Source organism: Nomascus leucogenys, chromosome 7b (genome assembly GCF_006542625.1).
Source record: "Nomascus leucogenys isolate Asia chromosome 7b, Asia_NLE_v1, whole genome shotgun sequence".
Lineage (NCBI taxonomy): Eukaryota > Metazoa > Chordata > Mammalia > Primates > Hylobatidae > Nomascus > Nomascus leucogenys.
This window is the reverse complement of record NC_044387.1, coordinates 104,411,878-104,432,852: the sequence shown is the minus strand read 5'-3', so window position 1 is coordinate 104,432,852 and position 20,975 is coordinate 104,411,878. Positions and strand designations below refer to the sequence as shown.

Genomic DNA, 20,975 nt, shown 5'->3' with positions numbered 1-20,975 from the left:
TATCAATATCATGCTGTTTTGGTTACTGTAGCCTTGTAGTATAGTTTGAAGTCAGGTAGCATGATGCCTCCAGCTTTGTTCTTTTTGCTTAGGATTGTCTTGGCTGTACAGGCTCTTTTTTGGTTCCATATGAATTTTAAAGTAGTTTTTTTCTAATTCTGTGAAGAATGTCAATGGTCATTTAATGGGAATAGCATTGAATCTATAAATTACTTTGGGCAGTATGGCCATTTTCACAATATTGGTTCTTCCTATCCATGAGCATGGAAGGTTTTTCCATTTGTTTTTGTCCTCTCTGATTTCCTTGAGCAGTGGTTTGTAGTTCTCTTTGAAGAAGTCCTTTACTTCCCTTGTTAGCTGTATTCCTAAGTATTTCATTCTCTTTGTAGCAATTGTGAATGGGAGTTCAGTCATGATTTGGCTCTCTGCTTGTCTATTGTTGATGTATAAGAATACTTGTGATTTTTCCACATTGATTTTGTATCCTGAGACTTTGCTGAAGTTGCTTAACAGCTTGAGAAGCTTTTGGGCTCAGACAGTGGGGTTCTCTAGATATAGGATCATGTTATCTGCAAGCAGAGACAGCTTGACTTCCTGTCTTCCTATTTGAATACACTTTATTTCTTTCTCTTGCCTGATTGCCCAGGCCATAACTTCCAATACCACGTTGACTAGGAATGGTGAGAGAGAACACCCTTGTCTTGTGCCAGTTTTCAAGGGGAATGCTTCCAGCTTTTGCCCATTCAGTATGATATTGGCTGTGCATTTGTCATAAATGGCTCTTATTATTCTGAGTATTTTCCATCAATACCTAGTTTATCGAGAGTTTTTAACATAGAGCAAGGTTGAATTTTATCGAAGGCCTTTTCTGCATCTATTGAGATAATCATGTGGTTTTTGTCATTAGTTCTGTTTATGTGATGAATTATATTTATTGATTTGTGTATGTTGAATCAGGCTTGCATCCCAGGGATGAAGCCAACTTGACTGTGGCGGATAAGCTTTTTGATGTGCTACTGAATTCAGTTTGCCAGTATTTTATTGAGGATTTTTGCATCTATGTTCATCAGGGATATTGGCCTGATGTTTTCTTTTTTTGTTGTATCTCTGCCAGGTTTTGGTATCAGGATGATGCTGACTTCATAAAATTAGTTAGGGAGAAGTCACTCCTTTTCAGTTGTTTGGAATAGTTTCATAAGAAATGGTACCAGCTTCTCCTTGTTCCTCTCTGGTAGAATTCAACTGTAAATCTGTCTGGTCCTGGGCTTTTTTTGGTTGGTGGGCTATTTATTATGGCTCAATTTCGGAACTTTTTAATGGTCTCTTCAGGGATTCACCTTCTTTCTGGTTCAGTCTTGGGAGGATGTATGTGTCCAGGAATTTATCCATTTCTTCTAGATTTTCTAGTTTATTTGCATAGAGGTGTTTATAGTATTCTGTGATGGTTGTATGTGTTTCTGTAGTGACACCCCTTTATAATTTTGTATTGTGTCTATTTGATTCTTCTTTCTTTTCTTCTTTATTAGTCTAGTTAGTGGTCTATTTTATTAATTTAGTCAAAAAAGCAGCTTCTGGATTCATTGATTTTTTGAAGGGTTTTTCATGTCTTTATCTCCGTCAATTCTGCTCTGATCTTGGTTATTTCTTGTCTTCTGCTAGCTTTGGGGTTTGTTTGCTCTTAGTTCTCTAGTCCTTCTAGTTGTGATGTTAGGTTGTTAACTTGAGATCTTTCTAGCTTTTCAAGGTGGCCATTTAGTGCCATAAATTTCCCTCTTAACATTGCTTTAGCTGCATCCCAGAAATTCTGGTACATTGTCTCTTTGTTCTCATTGGTTTCAAAGAACTTCTTGATTTCTGCCTTAATTTCATGATTTACCCAGGAGTCATGCAGGAGCAGGTTGCTCAATTTCCATATAGGTGTGTGGTTTTGAGCAAGTTTCTTAATATTGAGTTCTAATTTGATTGTGCTGTTGTCTGAGAGACTTTTTTTGTGATTTTATTTCTTTTGCATTTGCTGAAAAGTGATTTACTTCCAATTATGTGATTGATTTTACAGTTAGTGACAAATATGGTGTTGAGAAGAATGTATATTCTGTTGTTTTTTAGTGGAAAGTTCTGTAGATATCTATCAGGTCCACTTGATCCAGGGCTGAGTTCAAGTCCTGAATATCTTTGTTAATTTTCTGTCTCAATATTGACAGTGGGGTGTTAAAGTCTCACACTATTATTGTGTGGGAGTCTAAGTCTCTTCATAGGTCTCTAAAAACTTGTTTTATGAATCTGGGTACTACTGTATTGGGTGCATATCTATTTAGGAGAGCTAGCTCTTCTCGTTGAATTGAGACCTTTACCATTATGTAATGCCCCTGTTTGTCTTTTTTGAGCTTTGTTGGTTTAAAGCCTGTTTTGTCAGAAACTAGGATTGCAAACCCTGCTTTTTTCTGCTTTTCATTTGGTTGGTAAATTTTCCTCCATCTCTTTATTTTGAGCTTATGTGTGTCTTTGCACGTGAGATAGGTCTCTTGAATACAGCATGCCACTGGGTCTTGACTCTTTTTTCAGCGTGCCATTCTGTGTCTTTTAATTGGGATGTTTACCCCATTTTCATTTAAGGTTAATATTGTTATGTGTGAATTTGATCCTGTCATCATGATGCTAGCTGGTTATTTTGCAGACTTGTTGATGTAGTTGCTTCATAGTGTCATTGGTCTTTGTACTTCAGTCTGTTTTTGTAGTGGCTGGTAATGGTTTTTCCTTTCCATATTTAGTGCTTCCTTCAGGAGCTCTTGCAACGCAGACCTGGTGGTGATGAATTCCATCAGCATTTGTTTGTCCAAACAGGATTTTATTTCTTCTTCACTTGTGAAGCTTGGTTTGGCCAGATAAGAAATTCTGGGTTTGAAATTCTTTTCTTTAAGAATGTTGAATATTGGCTCCCAGTCTCTTCTGGCTTATAGGGTTTCTGCTGAGAGGTCTGCTGTTAGTCTGATGGGCTTCCCTTTGTAGGTGTCCTGGACTTTCTGGCTGCCCTTAACACTTTTTCCTTCATTTTGACATTGAAGAATCTGATGATTATGTGTCTTAGGGTTGGTTGATCTTCTCATGGAGTATCTTACTGGAGTTCCCTGGATTTCCTGAATTTGAATGCTGGCCTGACTTGCTAGGTTGGGGAAGTTCTCCTGGAATGATATACTGAAGTATGTTTTCCAGCTTGGTTCCATTCTCCTCATCTCTTTCAGGTACCCCAATCAGTCATAGGTTTGGTCTTTTTACCTAATCCCATAGTTCTCAGAGGTTTTGTTCATTCCTTTTCATTCTTTTTTCTCTAATCTTGTCTTCCTGTCTTATTTCAGCAAGATAGTCTTCAAGGTCTGAAATTCCTTCTTCTGCTTGGTCTATTTGGCTATTGATACTTGTGGTTGCACATGAAGTTCTCTTGTTGTGGTTGCATTGTGAAGTTCTCTTGTTGTGGTTCCATCGTGAAGTTCTCTTGTTGTGGTTGCATCGTGAAGTTCTCTTGTGGTTGCATCGTGAAGTTCTCTTGTTGTGGTTGCATTGTGAAGTTCTCTTGTTGTGGTTCCATCGTGAAGTTCTCTTGTTGTGGTTGCATCGTGAAGTTCTCTTGTTGTGGTTGCATCGTGAAGTTCTCTTGTTGTGGTTGCATCGTGAAGTCCTCTTGTTGTGGTTCCATCGTGAAGTTCTCTTGTTGTGGTTGCATTGTGAAGTTCTCTTGTGGTTGCATCGTGAAGTTCTCTTGTTGTGGTTGCATCGTGAAGTTCTCTTCTTGTGGTTGCATCGTGAAGTTCTCTTGTTGTGGTTGCATTGTGAAGTTCTCTTGTTGTGGTTGCATTGTGAAGTTCTCTTGTTGTGGTTGCATCGTGAAGTTCTCTTGTGTTTTCTAGCTCTATCAGGTCATTTATATTTCTCTCTAAAGTGGTTATTCTGGTTAACAGCTCCTGTAGTGTTTTATTACGATTCTTAGCTTCTTTACATTGGGTTAGAACATGTTCCTTTAGCTCAGCAAAATTTGTTATTACCCACCTTCTGGAGCCTACTTCTACCGGTTCATCCATCTCAGCCTCAGCCCAGTTCTGTGCCCTTGCTGGAGACATGTTGTGATCATTTGGAGAAGAAACACTCTGGCTTTTTGAGTCTTCAGTGTTTTTTCATTGATTCTTCCTCATCTTCATGACTTTATCTGCCTTCAGTCTTTGAGGCTGCTGACCTTCGGAGGGGGTTTTTGTGGGGACTTTTTTGTTGATGCTGTTGTTGTTGCTTTCTGTTTATCAGTTTTTCTTTTAACAGTCAGGCCCCTCTTCTGTAGGGTTGCTAAGGTTTGCTAGGCATCCACTCCAGACTCCATTTGCTTGGGTTCCTCCCACACCTGGAGGTGTCACCAGTGGAGGCTGCAGAACAGCAAAGATGACTTCCTGCTCCTTCCCCTGGGAGCTCCATCCCAGAGAGGCACTGACCTGATGCCAGTGGGAGTGCTCTCGTATAAGGTGTCTGGCGACCCCTTAGGGGTCTCAACCCCTCAGGAGTCATAGGATAAAAGATCCGTTTAACAAAGCACTCTGGCTGCCCCTTGGTGGCGGGGGGGTGCACTGTGCTGGAAGGAATCCCACTCGTCTGGACTGCCCAGATTCCTCAGAGCCAGCAGGGGGAAAAGATCAAGTCTGCTGATCCATGGAGACTATGGCCACCCCATGCCCTAGGGGATCCATCCCAAGGAAATCAGAGTCCTATCCCTAACCCCCTGCCTGGAGTTGCTGAAATTCCTGCAGGGAGGTCCCATCTGGTGAGGAGGGATGGGTCCAAGTTTGGCCTAAAGAGGTAGCCTGGCCATGATCTGCCACAGCCACTGTGCTGTGCTGTGGGGAATTGTTCCTGAGTCCAAATCACCCAGTTTTCCTGGCACCAGCAGGGGAAAATGGCAGACTGGGGCTACAGTGATGGTGGCAGCCCCTCCCCTCCCCCTGGGAACTCAGTATTCTTAGGCAGTATCTCCAGCCGAGTGGCCACTGAGAATCTGCACAGCTCTGTGCCTGGGACCCAAGGCCCTGGTGACGCGGGCTCACAAGGGGATCTCCTGATCTGTAGGTTGTACAGATCCAGGGAAAACAAGTGGTTTCCCACGCAGGATAGCTCAATCACCAGGTGAGATTCTTTCAGCACATTTCAGAGATTAAAAAACTGAGCTTCAGAAGGTTGTCGTTACAGACAGAGTCTCACGAGGTCAAGGCCCAGGTTTCCACCTCCTGTCCACATTTCTTCTGTATGAGCGCCTTCAGGGCCTGGGCTGCAAGATGACTTGCTGACAGTTTTCTCTTATGCCTTGATGTTTTCTTGGTCCTGTGCTAATTCTCATGATTAACATTCTTGTTATGTCACTTTAATAAAATTTAATAAAAGTTCAATCAACTCTAACGGGTTCTTCTACAGACCCCACCAGCATGAGAGTACCCGAGGAGCCAACGTAGCTCGGCGGCCCCATTCAGTTGGTGTTTAGGACTCTGATCCTTAGCAATGCCTTTTCCCTCCTGCGGTTCAGTGCCGCAGGAGGTGTGCTCACTGTGGCCCACTGGAGATGCAATATGGCACACTGCTCAAAAGCCCTACCCCAAGTTGAATGGCCCACACTCACACCTCACCACCCTCCCCAAGTCCCTGCGAGCAAGCTGCTTAACACTTAACTTCTCACCGTTTCCATCTGCTTTCCTATTTAAAAAGAGGGTAATTATAGTGCCAACCTCACAGGGATGGTGTGAGGATTAAGCAAATAATGTTAGCAATGCACCTTGCATCCTATCTGGTACTTTATCTTAAAATGTGGGAGATGGAATTCATGCATCTGCTAACCCTGTTTACTGTCTCTTGTTTTCACTCTGCAACAGCTTTGAAGCAGAAATTGTCACTTCTATTTACTGACTGGAAATAATTGACTCACACAAAAGCATCAATGAGATTCCTAACAAGGCGCTGGGCTCAGCACTGACGTAGTAGTATCCCCGTCTCTCTTCTCGGAGACTTAGTATTTGGTACCTGTTAGTTGTAATGATGAAGATGATGCTTGGAGAGGCCTTGATCTGTTGGCTAAAGGTGCTGCTTCTGAAGTCGGATTCCTAGCTCTACCACTTACCAACTACATGACCTTGGGATATTGACTCAACCACTCCAACTCTCTGTTCAGTGGCAATACTAATGACACACAGCTTTTAAGATTATTTTGGGCCAGGCATGGTAGCTCACATCTGTAATCCCAGCATTTTGGGAGGCTGGGGCAGGAGGATTGCTTGAGGCCAGGAGTTTGAGATCAGCCTGGGCAACATAGTGAGACTTCCATCTGTACAAAGAAAAAAAAGGATTATTTTGTAATATTTTTTACACAACATCTTTTCTCTGCTCCAACCTCCTTCTCCCTTCATAAACACCTGCCACTTTTATGGACATCTGACCTGGTGCACCTAGCAGGCCAAGACATTATGTGGGGTGATGGTTCATAGCAGATCTGGCCAGGTCCTGTAATGGCCAGGCTCTGTTCTCACATGCCACACTGCTGTTTCCCTCTACCTTTGGGGTGGAATAAAGACCACGCTTGATGTAAGTGGGACTCCTGTTTCTCAATACTCCAGAACAAGATCTCATCACACACTTTCCAGCTGTTGATGGCATTTCCGTTTGGGGAGACTGCCGAGTTTCTGGCCCACAGGTTGACAACATATAGATTTCTGTGCTAGTGATGGCTGTGCTTCTTCCCAATGGTGATAAAATGCCCCCCTCTGCGGTGGTAGCCCCAGATGAAGGGCTTTTCTGCCATAGAATTGGCCATGACATCAACTCATAGTGGTGTAGAAGAGAAGAGCAGGGAAGGTATGCTGTCTCCATTAATGAAAATAATGGCTGCCTTTCATTCCGTGATTATTATGTGATTCAGTTACATGAATTATCTCTCTAATCATCCCTCTAAGAGGGAAAAAATAATGTGACTTATGGCCCCGTACTGATTTTTAAGGGGAGCGGATCTTGGCTTGCTGAAGCAGGGAGATGTGTATGGACTCGCTGGTTTGGAAACTGCGACTGGAAATGAGCTGAGGCCTCTGCCAGAGAAGAGAGAGAAACCGAGAGTTCAGAGGGCAGAGAAGAGGAAATGGACCTGGAGGCGAGGGTGTGAGGACACAAGGTGAGGCACTGGGCAAGGAGGGAGAGCGGGGTCAGGTCCTGGGAGCCGAGAGGAGAGACGGGGATACTACATCAATGGGGTCTTCCTGTCAGTGCTGAGCCCAGCGCCTTGTTAGGAATCTCATTGATGCTTTTGTGTGAGTCAATTATTTCCAGTCAGTAAATAGAAGTGACAATTTCTGCTTCAAAGCTGTTGCAGAGTGAAAACAAGAGACAGTAAACAGGGTTAGCAGATGCATGAATTCCGTCTCCCACATTTTAAGATAAAGAAACTGCGAGTCCCCAAGTTGGCCATCGGGTCATTGAAGTTTGGTGTGGGCTTCCACTGACTTCAAGGCCTGGACATTTACACACTTTGCTAAATTGTGCAACGTCTCTGAACATGGGCCGTCAAACTCAAGTACATAGACCTTATTTAGCAGTAATATCATAAGATACTTTTGGAGTACAAATTAGATGTAATTAGTTCCAATCCTGGTTCTGACACATACTGGCATGGTAAATTTGGAGAGTTTACTTCACCTGTCTGAGTCTCGGTTTTCCCTTAGGTAAAATATCTGCTTCAGAAGGTCAGTGGGAGGATACCGTGAGGTCATTCTGGAAATCTCACAGCACAGTGCTTGCAGAGAGTAGATGTTTCCATTCTTACAAGGCTGTCATTGGTTATTGTTACATATGTTGCAGGTGATAGTATCTTGTCTATTTCACTAGCCTGGCATGGGATTAAAGCACCAAGATCTCATCTCTCCTTCTGTCATTGATTGGTTGGTGCACTGATGCCCCCATTTATTTCAAAAAAAACTATGCTACTAAAAACACAAAAATTAGCCAGGCGTGGTGGCGGGCACCTGTAATCCCAGCTACTTGGGAGGCTGAGGCAGGAGAATCACTTGAACCTGGGAGGCAGAGGTTGCAGTGAGCCAAGATCGCGCCACTGCACTCCAGCCTTGGTGACAGAGCGAGATTCTGTCTCAAAAAAAAAAAAAAAAAAAAAAAGGATTTGGCACTTCTTCTAAGAGCTTGCTTTTTCACTATTTAGTAAAGCTGTGGCATCAGATCTTGCCTCTTCTGGCCTCATTTCTTATCATTTCTAACTTAGCATTTCTCTAGAGTCTGAGACCCTCTCATCTCTTTCCTTCAGAGGTTTGGGAATTACGATCCACGGTGTTCCCGACTTGACCCACCAGGTGTCCCCCCGGGATGGAACTCCCGCCCACCTCCTCACTCACTGTTGATCTGACCTGGCATTTCCACACTCAGCCTGTGGTGACGTGTTTCATACTTCTCTTATGCCCAGTGCTACACTGTAAGGCCCTTATGCACTAGAATCGTGCCCTCCTATTCTCCGTACCTAACCAGTGCCTGGAAAACAATAGATACTCCAGAAGTGGGTGGGTGTTTTAACCAGAATATCTCTAAGACCCTTTCAGCTTGGACTCTGTAATTTGAAAGTAAGATTCCCACAATGCCCCCGCCAACACCTAAATGGAAAGACTATTTTCTCTTTCCGCAGACACTTTCAGACTCTTCAAATTTAGCCACTTGGCTCTTTTGGGAGAATAGTAAACCCCAGAGTAACATTCTGGGCACCAACTACACGTAGGCAAAAAATTTATTTCACAAAAACATTGCCCTTAGACCTTCTTGGTCGTCGAATTCAACCTTCTGCCTCAAGTATTTGTACCTGAACTACCTTAGAAAGATTGGAAAATGGAAACTTGCACCATTTATAACAGGTCAGGAATGAAGGGGACAGAATTTAATACATCGTTTGTGTTTGGTTTCATGTTCAGATTGTTTCCAATATTGTGTTGAACATCCATATTCGTGAATCCCACCTTTGATTTCTTTCTTTTGTTATGCTTCTCTAAGTGGAGTTACTGGGTCCAAGGCTCCAATGAACACTTTTAAAACCCGTGATAGCCGGGCGCGGTGGCCCATGCCTGTAATCTCGGCCCTTTGGGAGGCTGAGGCGGGTGGATCATTTGGGGTCAGGAGTTTGAGACAGCCCAGCCAACATGGCGAAACCCCGTCTCTACTAAAAATACAAAAAAATTAGCTGGGCGTGGTGACGGGCGCCTGTAGACCCAGCCACTCAGGAGGCTGAGGCAGAGAATTGCTTGAACCCCGGCGGCGGAGGTTGTAGTTGGCACTACTGCACTCCAACCTGGGCGACAGAGAGAGGCTCCGTCTCAATTAAAACAAACAAACAAACAAACAAACAAAAAACCCTGGATAAATATCGTTCTGTTGCTCCTGCCACAAACGGTGAACAAACGTACATTTCCTCTAGCTGGTATGCATGCCACTCAGGAACTATTTATTTTTGTACATCACAATTTAAAAAGCCAAAAAAGTGAGATTGCATTATTTTCCACTTTCATCATTTTGACTACGTCAACCCGTTTAAAGTCATATTACTTTTTATAAGCCTTCTGTGGGCCTTAAACTGAAATGGAGAAGATGCAGAAAAAAACCCACATTAGTCATTACAAATTGGAACCCAGCCACTCTTCACTGCGCCCACTGCTCACCCCGGTCCAGGCCGCCTTATGTCCTCCCAAGTCACCCTGCTTCCATCCTGACCTGCTCAGTTCATCCCCGTGGCTGCCAGCATTACCCTTCAGACTGCAGGGAGGGGCTGGAGCTGTTTCCTGCCAAAGTCACTCAACCTGAAGTCACTGGGGGAGAGGAGCGTCGCTGGGTGCTGGGGGATGATGGAGGCTGGACTGCTAGCCAGAGGTTGGAGGCTCTTCAGGAGGCAGGTGTTGGCTGAATTTGTCTCCTGCGTGGAAGACTAAGGGTGAGAAATAAGATTTCCCCTCCAAACACCTCCCATCCTGAGAAGTCCCTGGAGGCACCTTTCTAAAAGGAAGACCCGCCAGCATTTTCCATTATGCCTCGAGGAAAACCTAACCCCTCCCGACAGTGGGCCGCACCACTGGCTCTGCCATTCTCTGCGACACCAGCTCCCCCATTTCCCACACTTCTTCCTTCCACCCTCTCACCCTGGACACTCTTGTTACACCAGGTTTCCCATGGCTGTGTCATCGTCATTATTTATGCCACCACTCAAGCATCATCTCACCAGCCCCTCCAAACCCTCCCGGCCCCCTAGCCAATGCTGCACCTCCCTGGCACACTCTCCACTGTTACTTCCACTGCCGACTGCACCTCACTTCCTGAAACTGTCCTGTCTTTTAGCTTACGTGTTCATGATCTGTCTTCTCCCGCCCGCGAGCAAGATTCCTGAGGACAGGGATTCTGTCCGTCTTCTTCTCGGCTCTATCTCAGCATCTCGAATCGTGCCTGATACACTGAGGTTGAAAAAAAATCAGTGTTTTTGTAACTAACAAATTACGTGAACACACAAGTTTTTAAATAACTATGTCAATATGTCTATTATTCTATCAAGGCAAGAAGTGGAGCTAAACTACAGCCATGGTCTTGGAATAGTTTCTTCTTTAAATGGCTTAGATAAAGCTGTGACAAATGTATGTCAACTGTGATGTGTCTGGCTCATGACACTTACCCCCTAATTATTTGAATTTGTTGTCTCGTGGTGGCAGATCGTATTTTCCAAAGAAATCTGCTGTAACAAATCCCGTTCTACTTGTTCTTCTTATATTGTGACATTGACGTTCCCCCATCAAGTGGTGTCCCCTCTTTTTGAACCTGAGTGGACCTTTGTGACAGCTTTGACCAACGGGTGCAGTAGAAGTGATGCCATGTAACTTCTGGGTCTAGGTCACAATCAATGCCAAGCCTGTTCTCTTTGCTTTCTTGGGGTGCTCATGCCTGGAGCACAGTCACCATGCTGTAAGGATGCCAGGTGGCCATATGGAGAGGCCACAGGTGGATGCAGCTGCTGACAACCCAGCTAAGGTCTCAGCCAGCAGCCAGCATCAACTGCCTGCAGATCCTTCCAGCCTCTGGTGTCAGGTTACCCCAGCCTCTGAGCTGCCCTTGCTGGTGCTGCCTCCAGCAGAGAGGAGCTTTCCCTTCCATGCTCCATCCAGACGGCAGATTTGTGAGCTGAATATATGACTATTGTTTAAGCCACTTGAGGTTTGAGGTTGTCGGTTACACCGAAACAGATAACTGATCCACCCCCTCACTTCAATGTAAGGGGTATACAGGCCAAATAGACATGCCTAAAAGAACCTGCCTGTTTCAGAGAACAGTTCTACTGGGAAGGGATTTTGTGACTAAAAGGAACAGATGTAGGTGATGATTATCGGTAGTTGCTAAAACCATTACATGCAGGTTGATAGGAACCTTCACAGTGGATAGATTAGGCTGACACCATCTAAACCCACCAATCCACTTTAACAGACACCACGAGCCACATGGTGTGATGCGAGAGCAAGTACATGGCACCATGTGTAGTGGATTCTTGCCTAAGACACATGGAACCTGAATCTAAGACCTGTAGATCAAACGAGGAGTCTGCAAGAACACAGGAGACTAAGGAACATGCTAACGGCACCACGAGGATACAATCAGCCTAATCCAGAATATGGGATGTTTTCAGACAGATGACCCAGTTCCCTCCATAAATAAATAGACAAGAATTAATAAAATGGAGGAGAACCATTATCAGTTAAAAGACGCTCAAGAAACATAATCAAATAAAATGCATGGGTTTTGTTTGAATGCTGATTCTTTTTTTTTTTCTTTTCTTTTTTGAGACAGAGTCTTACTCTGTTACTCAGGCTGGAGTGCAGTGGTGCAATCTCAGCTCACCACAACCTTCAACTCCCTGGCTCAAGTGATTCTCCTGCCTCAGCCTCCTGAGCAGCTAGTACTACAGGTGCACACCATCACACACGGCTAATTTTTGTATTTCACGTAGAGACAGAGTTTCACCATGTTGCCCAGGCTGGTCTCAAACTCCTGGGCTCCAGATATCCGCCAGCCTTGGCCTCCCAAAGTGCTGGAATTACAGGCGTGAGCCACCTTGCCTGGCCTGAATGCTGATTCAAATAAACGAATTTCACAGAGGCATTTTAAAGATAACTAGCGAAAACTCCACATGGACTGGGTATTGAATAATATGAAATAGTTATATTCATTTTGTTGGGTGTGATAACAAGAGTATGTTTTTTTAAAAGTCCCTCAGTACTAGAGACAGGCACAGAAGTATTTATGACTTCAGATGGGATGTCTGCTATTTGCTTTAAAAATATTCCAGTGTGGGGAGGAAGACACGGGAAACCAGGACGGAGCCCTGTCCCGTGTTATCACACTGTTTTGTGCATTCGAATATTTTCTTAATAGATAATTTTTAAGCTAAATGTAAGCTCTTCGGGAGAGGTAAACGTAGGTAGTCATCACTTTTAACACGAAGTCGCTTGTGAGATTTGCCACCGGTGATTGGCCTTGGAGAAAGGGGCAAAGTCAGGCGGCTAAGGCCCAGTGCTCAGAAGCCTGGACTGCGGCCCGGAGCCTTCATCTATAGTGGCTCTAAACTGGTGCCCTCCACAGCCAGGACCCAGGCCAGGAGCTGTGGGCGCAGAGGAGGAGGGCAAGGTGGCCAGAAATGTGATGACGGCAGAGAGAGGAGCCAGGGACAGGCAAAGGAAGCAAGTGACAGAAATCCCAGACCTGCTACTCCAGGCAGAGAGAGGGCTGGTGGCTCCTGAAAAAAGAAGCAGGAGTGAGGCAGGAGCCAGGAGAGCAGAACTCACCCTCCCCTGCTGCCCTCCCCGTGGCCCTGGCTGTAGCCCCAGCGTCTCTTCCTAGGGCCATGTCTTCACATGGGGACATTTCTTCCCAGCTCGGCCACCCAGAGGAATGGATTCCTCCAGCATGAAGAATCCTCCTGCCCAGCCTGGATCCTGGAGCCACAGTCACTGTGGCAGGAACGCGGCTCCTCGCTGGCCTGGCTAGGGCTGGATGCCACACTTTGCCCTCTCCCCAGAGCCAGAGAGGTTGGGTCACAGACGCTCCTGAATGGGCCATGCAGGGTGCAGGAGGAATTTCGCCTTTGGAGGAACAAAGGGGTGTTCGAAGTTAAACGTCCACTGCAGTGACCATTACAAATTGTGGTTTAAAAAAATCATAAACTTAACCAAAAGAAGAACTAAGAGAAGGAGGGAAAGAAAGGGCTGGGGTCAAGAATAATAAAATCCCACATAAGAAGCACACATCCTAAAAGGGAAAATGAAACACAACAAGGGTTAGGAGGGTGGGGTGGGGGAATGAGGAAGCGGGGGGGAGGGGGGGGGCACAGCACGAGACTCCCTGCCAGGACAGCCCAGGCAAGGCCCCGGCTCCAGGTTCAAGGCCCCGAGGCTCGCGTTTGCTGCAGCTCGTGGCCGGCGGACTCTGCCTGCATTCTCGGCATCTTCAGCACAGTCACAAGCAGCTGTCAGATTTCTGCGAATCCTGGAGGTGGCCTTCAAACCGGGAGAAGCAAACACAGAATTCAAGGCTGGCCCAGCCTGGCGCCTCTCGGCGCACTTCGGGGACGGCTGCGGGCGGTGGTGATGACCGCAGCCGCCAGCAGAGGGCAGTGGCGGGCCAGCGTGGCCAGGCTCAGAGGGCTCGCTCCCAGCCCTCCCGAGCCCCGCGGGCAGTTTCTGCCTGTGACTTTCACCCCCGTGCAAACCTTCCAGCTTCCTGTGCAAGGCAGATGCAACGTGGTGCTGCTTTTCAAGGGGGTTTTCTTTTCTTTTTTGAGACAGAGTCTTACAATGTCACTCAGGCTGGAGTGCAGTGGTGCAAGGGGATTTGAGACTTTTCCTCTGCAAATGATCTGTAGATATCAAGTAAGAAATGGACTGTCTGGCCCCATCCCTCCCTAGAAGAGAATTTTTCAAAGTGCCATTTTTTTTTTAATTTTTATTTTTTATTTTTTATTTTTACAAAATTTCAATCTATATAGACTTTAATTTGTGCATTTGTGATAATTTATGACAAAAAACATTTGTTTTTTTAGAATGACATAGTGAAAGGCACATTTCATTTGAATGCATGTGTACCATTCTAAAATATCCAAATTTCTTTACGAAGTGCTTGAGCTGTCACATACACATACAGTAATAGCAAAAGATATTTACACTCTATAAAGCTTAAAATTTTAAATCTGACTAAAATATATATTTTTTAAACTACAAAAAATTAGTGCTTTCTTCAGCTTAATTGTGTAAATAGACCCTGCCTTCTAATTTTTTTAGTGATTTGACTTCAATTAAAAAAAATTCTGTACACTGTGTAGTTACAAAATGCTGTCAGTTTTTAATGCCAAAAGCCTATTTTAGACATTACTTTCTTTGCTATTTGAGAACCGAAAAAGTGAGCAGACTGTACCTCAAAAGTATTTAGTGTTTTAATGTTGTATTAACACTGTTTAAAGCCAGACAATTAAGCTAAGTTCCTCTATTGTCCTTTGCCAAGGAAATTAACTGGCATTTTAAAATAACTTTAAGCCACGTATTGTTCCCCCTTTCTATAAGATTTTCTCCCAAAGGATCTTGGGTAATAAACAATTTGGAAGGTAATATAAATGATCTCTGGACAATTTTAATTGTTCTCAGAGTACAATGAAAAGTTGCTAAAACATCCCAGCAAATATTTATAAATGTTTTTAGCTCAACTCTCCATAAATCAGTGTGCTTTTTCATGTTTCTCATAAGATTTACACCTGAACAATTTTCAAGAGATGAGCTCACTGTGATTAAATAGTTAATTCAGTATGGTTACTTAACAGCTTGCTATTCCTGAGGTATAATGACCCTAACATGCTAAGCACAGGATCAAAAATGCTATTACTAAACTAAGAAAAAACAATAAAGTCATAGATTAGGAGAAAAAAATATAAAATCAAACCAAACCAAAACAAACAAAAAACTACAGGCAAGTGGAAAGTCATGGTTTGCAAAAAGTAACCATACTAAATATTTGCTGGGATGTTTTAGCATCTTTTCATTGTACTCTGAGAACAATTAAACAATTAAAGTTGTCCAGAAATCATTTATATTGCCTTCCAAATTGTTTATTACCCAAGATCCTTTGGGAGAAAATCTTATAGAAAGGGGGGCAATATGTGGCTTAAAGTTATTTTATAGCTTGCTATTCCTGAGGTATAATGACCCTAACATGCTAAGCACAGGATCAAAGATGCTATTACTAAACTAAGAAAAAACAATAAAGTCATAGATTAGGAGAAAAAAATATAAAATCAAACCAAAACAAACAAAAAACTACAGGCAAGTGGAAAGTCATGGTTTGCAAAAAGACAACCCTAGAAGAGTATAAAAAGCCATAGATGGATCCTTTGAAGAGTTGTATAAAATATTTCATCAAATTTTGTTGAGACTTTTGAGGTACAGCTTTAGTGTTATAATTCTTTTTTTATAAAATATAGACTGTTTTATCAAAAATATTTATACATTCTGTTACAATATATTGCCTTTACCCTCAATAACTGCCAGTATACAATCTGGATCCAGTGGCCTAAAATGTACAAATGCACTTAATGTAAATGCTGGAGTTTGAGGTGTCTGCTCGGCCACTGTACAAAAGTGATGAAGTGGTAAAATTAAATAATAACCCTACAACATAGAATACATTAAAACTTGCACATATACATGTTCACAGCATCTATACAATGATAATCCCTATGGTTTAACCAAGTTATAGTTCCCTTCTACAGCAGACACAAAACCAAGGTGAACTAGGTTGGCAGATGTAGAGTGAATATCAAAAAAGGGGTGATCAGTTCACTGATTCCGGAAGATATGACTGAACATACTGAGCATCTAGACTTTGGGAATGCATGCAGGTAACAAACCTTGGTTTAGCTGATTAAAAATCCTCATTCTTAACATCTTAAGTAAATGCTGATCTTGTTTGTTTCAGCACTGTTTAATAAACAAAAAAAATTGTTTGGCAAGCAGCTCTATTGGAAAGCTATAAGCCTCTGTTACATGGTTGATAAAAAAGGCAATATAAAGTTTTCTAATAATTATAGAACATTTATAAAATAAGACATCAATTCATTCTTTTTTAAAAAAAAATCAAGCCTCAAATTGTATACAAACTGCCATGTGTTTTGATAGTACAGTAATGTCTTTTTAAAAAAAAGGAGCATTTGCCTTATTCAAACAGAATCGTACTTTGTGTGAACAATAATAGCATTCCAAGCCCTTTTTTTCTTTTTGTAAAACATAGTTAAGTGATTAATTTTCTTTCCACTTAAGGCGGGCATATGGCAAAGCTAGGGACTATAAAAAAGTGGGTTTTTTCTTTCTTTTTTAAAATAGACTATTGATCCAAAAGTATTTGTGATGGATTTTCATGGCCAATGTTCACTCAACTTAAACTCCATGAAACTGTTCCCGGTGCTCATATTTACACTGAAGTACAATGAGAAGCCACTTTTGAAGAAGTATTAGAATGGTACTTTTAAACAAATCTTCACGTGTTTCAATTAAGAAAAAAAAAACAAAACAAAATTCAGAAGCTATTGGTGGCACAGAGAGCAAATGAAGGGTTGCTATTTTTAAGAGGTCTTCTTGGGAGTCAGTCAGCTTGGTTTCGCAGAGTCTAGCAACTTAACACCAATCAGCAGTGTAGTCAAAATCTCTGAACATTTCCTGCTCCTCTTCCGAAAGTATCCTTGGTTCTTGAGGTGGAGTCAGAATAGGTGCTTTTGAGGTAAATTCATCAGAAAAATTACTAACATCTTCTCGTCCTTTTATGGTAGGTATAAATGGTGGCTTTACTTTTTTGTCCATCAGAGCGCGCCAATAAATTAGCCGGAAAAATGGGTGCTTTTTTACATCTTCTGCATCTTTCTCGCTAGCCCCAAGGCGCAACTCAGGATTTCTTCTTAACAGCCTTCTCATTATAGAAGTGGCTTCTGTAGATAAGGACTTTGGATACCTTACTTCATCATTTACAATACTGTCAAAAACTTTCTCTCCATCATCACCATGAAAGGGAGGCTTACCAACAAGCATTTCATATATAAGCACGCCAAGGCCCCACCAATCTACAGCCCTTGTATAAGAAGTTTCTGTTAATACTTCTGGGGCAAGACATTCAGCATTGCCACAAAATGTGCTTGTTCTATCTCCATATCCCATTCCTTGTTTGCAAAGACCAAAATCAGCAATTTTCACAAAGCCCTCTGTATCTAGCAATAAGTTTTCCAATTTCAAATCTCTATGAGCAATTTTGTGTTCATGTAAATACTGCAACCCAAGAACTATACAAGCAGCATAAAATACAGCTCTTGGTTCAGAAAAGACACCAGTATTAACGTGCATCAATAAGTCCCCACCGGCAGCATATTCCATTACAAAGCAAACATGCTCTTTGGTTTGGAAACATGCAAAAAGGTTCACCAAAAAGGGATGCCTTACACTATTCACAGTTTCAAAAATTCTTTTTTCACACATCAGGCTGTCTACTTCATGTCGAGCCACAATATCTCCTTTCTTTAAGGCTTTTATAGCAAACATCTCATTGGTGTGTTTATATTCAGCTAAAAGCACCTTTCCAAAATTTCCTCTTCCCAAGACAGCATAACACCTGAAATCTTGTAGATTACACTGAAACCTTTGCTGACAGCTTCTATCCTCAAGTTCTTGAATACCGCTATATTCTAGGCCTGACTGAGGAGTATCAGGCTTGTATTCAGATTGAGATTTTGGAAGTATACTATTTCTGTCATTCTCAGTATCAAAAGCAGTCTCTGAATCCTGTCCTGGTGTATCCAAAACTCTTAATTCGGAAGATTCATCTATTTCTCCAAGGGAAGAAGCTCGTGGTGGGGCTGGAGGAGGTTCAGGCTCAAGATCAAAGTCCAGTTTGGTTACTGTAGAATCACTAGCTGGAGGTGCTCGTTCAGGGATGTGTACTTCAACCACTGGCACTGTAGTGGGCACAGGAGCTTGAGGGCTGAAGGTGCCAGAGTGATTTACTGTAGGACTAACTCTTCTTACTGGCCTTCCCCAAGTGGCAATATTAATATTCATTTGAGGAACTCTGAGAAATCTTTTGCCTTGTTGCTTTGAAAAAAATTTCTTTTGTTTTTGAAGTTTTGGTCTTCTTTCAATAACTGGATTAAAAAAGGTAACCTCTGCAAATAAAGTACCCTGTGGTTCCAAACAGAGACACATGCCATGCCGTTGGTTGTCTAAAAAATCTTCTAACCTCAGAAATTTTACAGCACAGAGAGACCGCCAATCACGCCAATAAACGGAAATTTCTAGTTCACGTGACCTGTCCAGTTCCAGTGTAAACTTCTGGTCCCATGACTGATTGGAAATGGGTTTCCAGCTAGTTTGGCCAACCACAGTATTATCGAGCTTCAAAACAGCACAGACATCACTGGACAAGTCATGGGTTTTTAGAAGATTTCCACTACTTCTGCTTTTACTCCTTCTGCTCATGCAACATAATCTGGTTTCACTTGGACTCCAACCAGGCAGCGCAACTGATGTTGCTTTTGACCGTCCAGGGACATTCTCTAGGATATCTTGGCAGCCGATAAGACGCACTTCCAAAGTCCCTGTTAATGCTGCTGGTTTGGATGGTGTACTATATTGATTCTGTGTAGATATCATCCTTTGACCTGGACTTAGTGTTGGTGATGCGGCAACAAGTGCAAGTTCTTCAATAATAACACTGCTTTTGGGATGATTCTTGGGGAGTTCAGTTAATCTTTGCTCTAATGAATACTTTAAAAGGTCCAACTTCTGACTTGATTCATTAAATCTTGCTTGAGCTTCTGAAAGTGCTTTTCTGTCTGTTACTTTTCCTGAGCCAAGTAATTTCATTACATTCTTTGCACCTTCTGCTACTGCAAACTCGATCCTAAAATGATGCCTTAATTCTTCCATCCGAAGTTCAAGAGGACTTATCACAGGTTTTGCATTATCAAAAGCCAATTCATTAGTCCGGACTGCCTGAAGAATCTGCATTCGTAGGACTTCTATTTTTGTCTTGCTGTCCTGGAGCAGTTGCTGAGCTGTACCACGGAGTTTCCGATCCTTTGAAGATCCATTTGAATACATCTGTATCATATTCTCTGCACCTTGTTTTACTTTAAGTTCTATATCCAACTGTTTTTGTAGAGCCTTCAATCTATTGTTGCTAGTAGAAAAATGAGGGTCACTGTTTGGAGTAGCTGGAATCCTCGGGCAATCTGTAATATCTTCTGGATCTGATACAACAATATATGCATTTAATTCCTGCAGCTTGTGATGTAGTTCTTCTAATTTTTTATTTGATTTTTTCAAAATGTTGTCTACATAAGCCAAGCTTTTTTTATCTGTTGTGACTTTCCTCAGATTTTCAGCTCCTTCTTTGATTTTCAGTTCTTTCCTTATTTCTCTCTTAATTCGATCCTTGATATCATCCAATTTCTGCTGCACCATTGTATCTGAAAAGTCTACTTTTTGAACAGCACGCACATTCTCAGAAAACGGAAGACTTCGGGAATCCCCCTGCAGTTCTGTGAGCAGAATCAACCCCCGTTTGGGGTTGGACGCCATCGCGCTCCGGTATGGACTTCCCACCTGGACGCGGCCGCAGCTGGCGAAGGGAGCCTTCAATCTATTGTTGCTAGTAGAACGAGGGTCACTATTCGGAATATCTGGAGTCCTTGAGCAATCTGTAATATCTTCTGGATCTGATACAACAATATGTGCATTTAATTCCTGCAGCTTGTGATGTAGTTCTTCTAATTTTTTATTTGATTTTTTCAAAATGTTGTCTACATAAGCCAAGCTTTTTTTATCTGTTGTGACTTTCCTCAGATTTTCAGCTCCTTCTTTGATTTTCAGTTCTTTCCTTATTTCTCTCTTAATTCGATCCTTGATATCATCCAATTTCTGCTGCACCATTGTATCTGAAAAGTCTACTTTTTGAACAGCACTCACATTCTCAGAAAATGGAAGACTTCGGGAGTCCCCCTGCAGTTCCGTGAGCAGAATCAACCCCCGTTCGGGGTTGGACGCCATTGCGCTCCGGTATGGAGGGTCCGCACCTGGACGCGGCCGCCGCTGGCGAAGAGAGAAGGCGGGACGGGGCTCGGAGTGGGGGTGAGGAGAGGGGAGAGAAAGAAAAAAAACAACTAGGGATTAATGGAGGCGCAGCCCCTGCGGGAGGTGCGGCTTATTCCGTCGGGTTCATCGAGAGTGGTGCGGAGCGAGGGCCCTCGTAGCTGGCTGCCTCTTGCTGCCTGCCGGCCGCCACCGCTGCCCACACCGGAATGTTGGGCCCACACCGGAATGTTGGTCTAGTCGCTCCCTAGGCAACGCCGGAATCCACCTCAAGCTTCTCTGTTCTGAGCACTGCGGCTATGGCTGCCTCAAAGTGCCATTTTTCAAAGTGGCCTTTTAAAAGGCCCATTTGATTGATAGGATTGGCCTTTTCCACGCCAGACATGGTGCCAAAGCTTTCCCTACCTGAAACCACTTAACTCTGAAAAAAGATATGATTATCTCCATTTTTCAGAGGAGGAAACTGAGGCTCAATAAAGTGGAGTGAGTCGTGTGAGGTGGCTGGGATGGGATTTGAACTCTGGTTTGCTGGGCTCCAAAATTCCTTCCACTTAGGCCACATGGTTCTCACAGGTCCTCGGTTCCTGCCAGGTCTCATCCTACCTGTTCCTTCTGTTTTTAACTCAAAAATCTCCCCTATTCCCTGGAGTCTACTGCTTGGACTCGGAAACTATCCGAAGGATGCAGCTCGCTTGAGTTGCTCTTTGATCCCTAAGGCAGATTATCTTTCAACAGCTTTTATGCGAAGAGCACCCAAGGAGGATTATAGACATGAAT

The 20,975-nt window shown here is 43.1% G+C and overlaps 2 protein-coding genes across 3 annotated transcripts in view; one reads left to right on the top strand and one right to left on the bottom strand.

Moving 5' to 3' along the window:
* Positions 1 to 20,975, top strand: part of ENPP6 (ectonucleotide pyrophosphatase/phosphodiesterase 6) — a 169,828-nt gene that overhangs the window by 29,982 nt on the left and 118,871 nt on the right. The window lies entirely within an intron of this gene.
* On the bottom strand, positions 16,298 to 20,156 carry LOC100593022 (serine/threonine-protein kinase N2-like). 2 transcript variants are annotated; one of them, XM_030816366.1, is made up of 2 exons: positions 20,058 to 20,156; positions 16,298 to 19,559 (listed from the first exon to the last, which is right to left on the bottom strand). In XM_030816366.1, the coding sequence occupies exons 1-2, from the start codon at positions 20,154 to 20,156 to the stop codon at positions 16,740 to 16,742; spliced, it is 2,919 nt and encodes a 972-aa protein (XP_030672226.1). In that variant the 3' UTR covers positions 16,298 to 16,739. The 2 variants fall into 2 exon arrangements, with proteins under 2 accessions (XP_030672226.1, XP_030672227.1); XM_030816367.1 differs by lacking the exon at positions 20,058 to 20,156 and having other exon boundaries at positions 16,298 to 18,271; positions 18,410 to 19,720.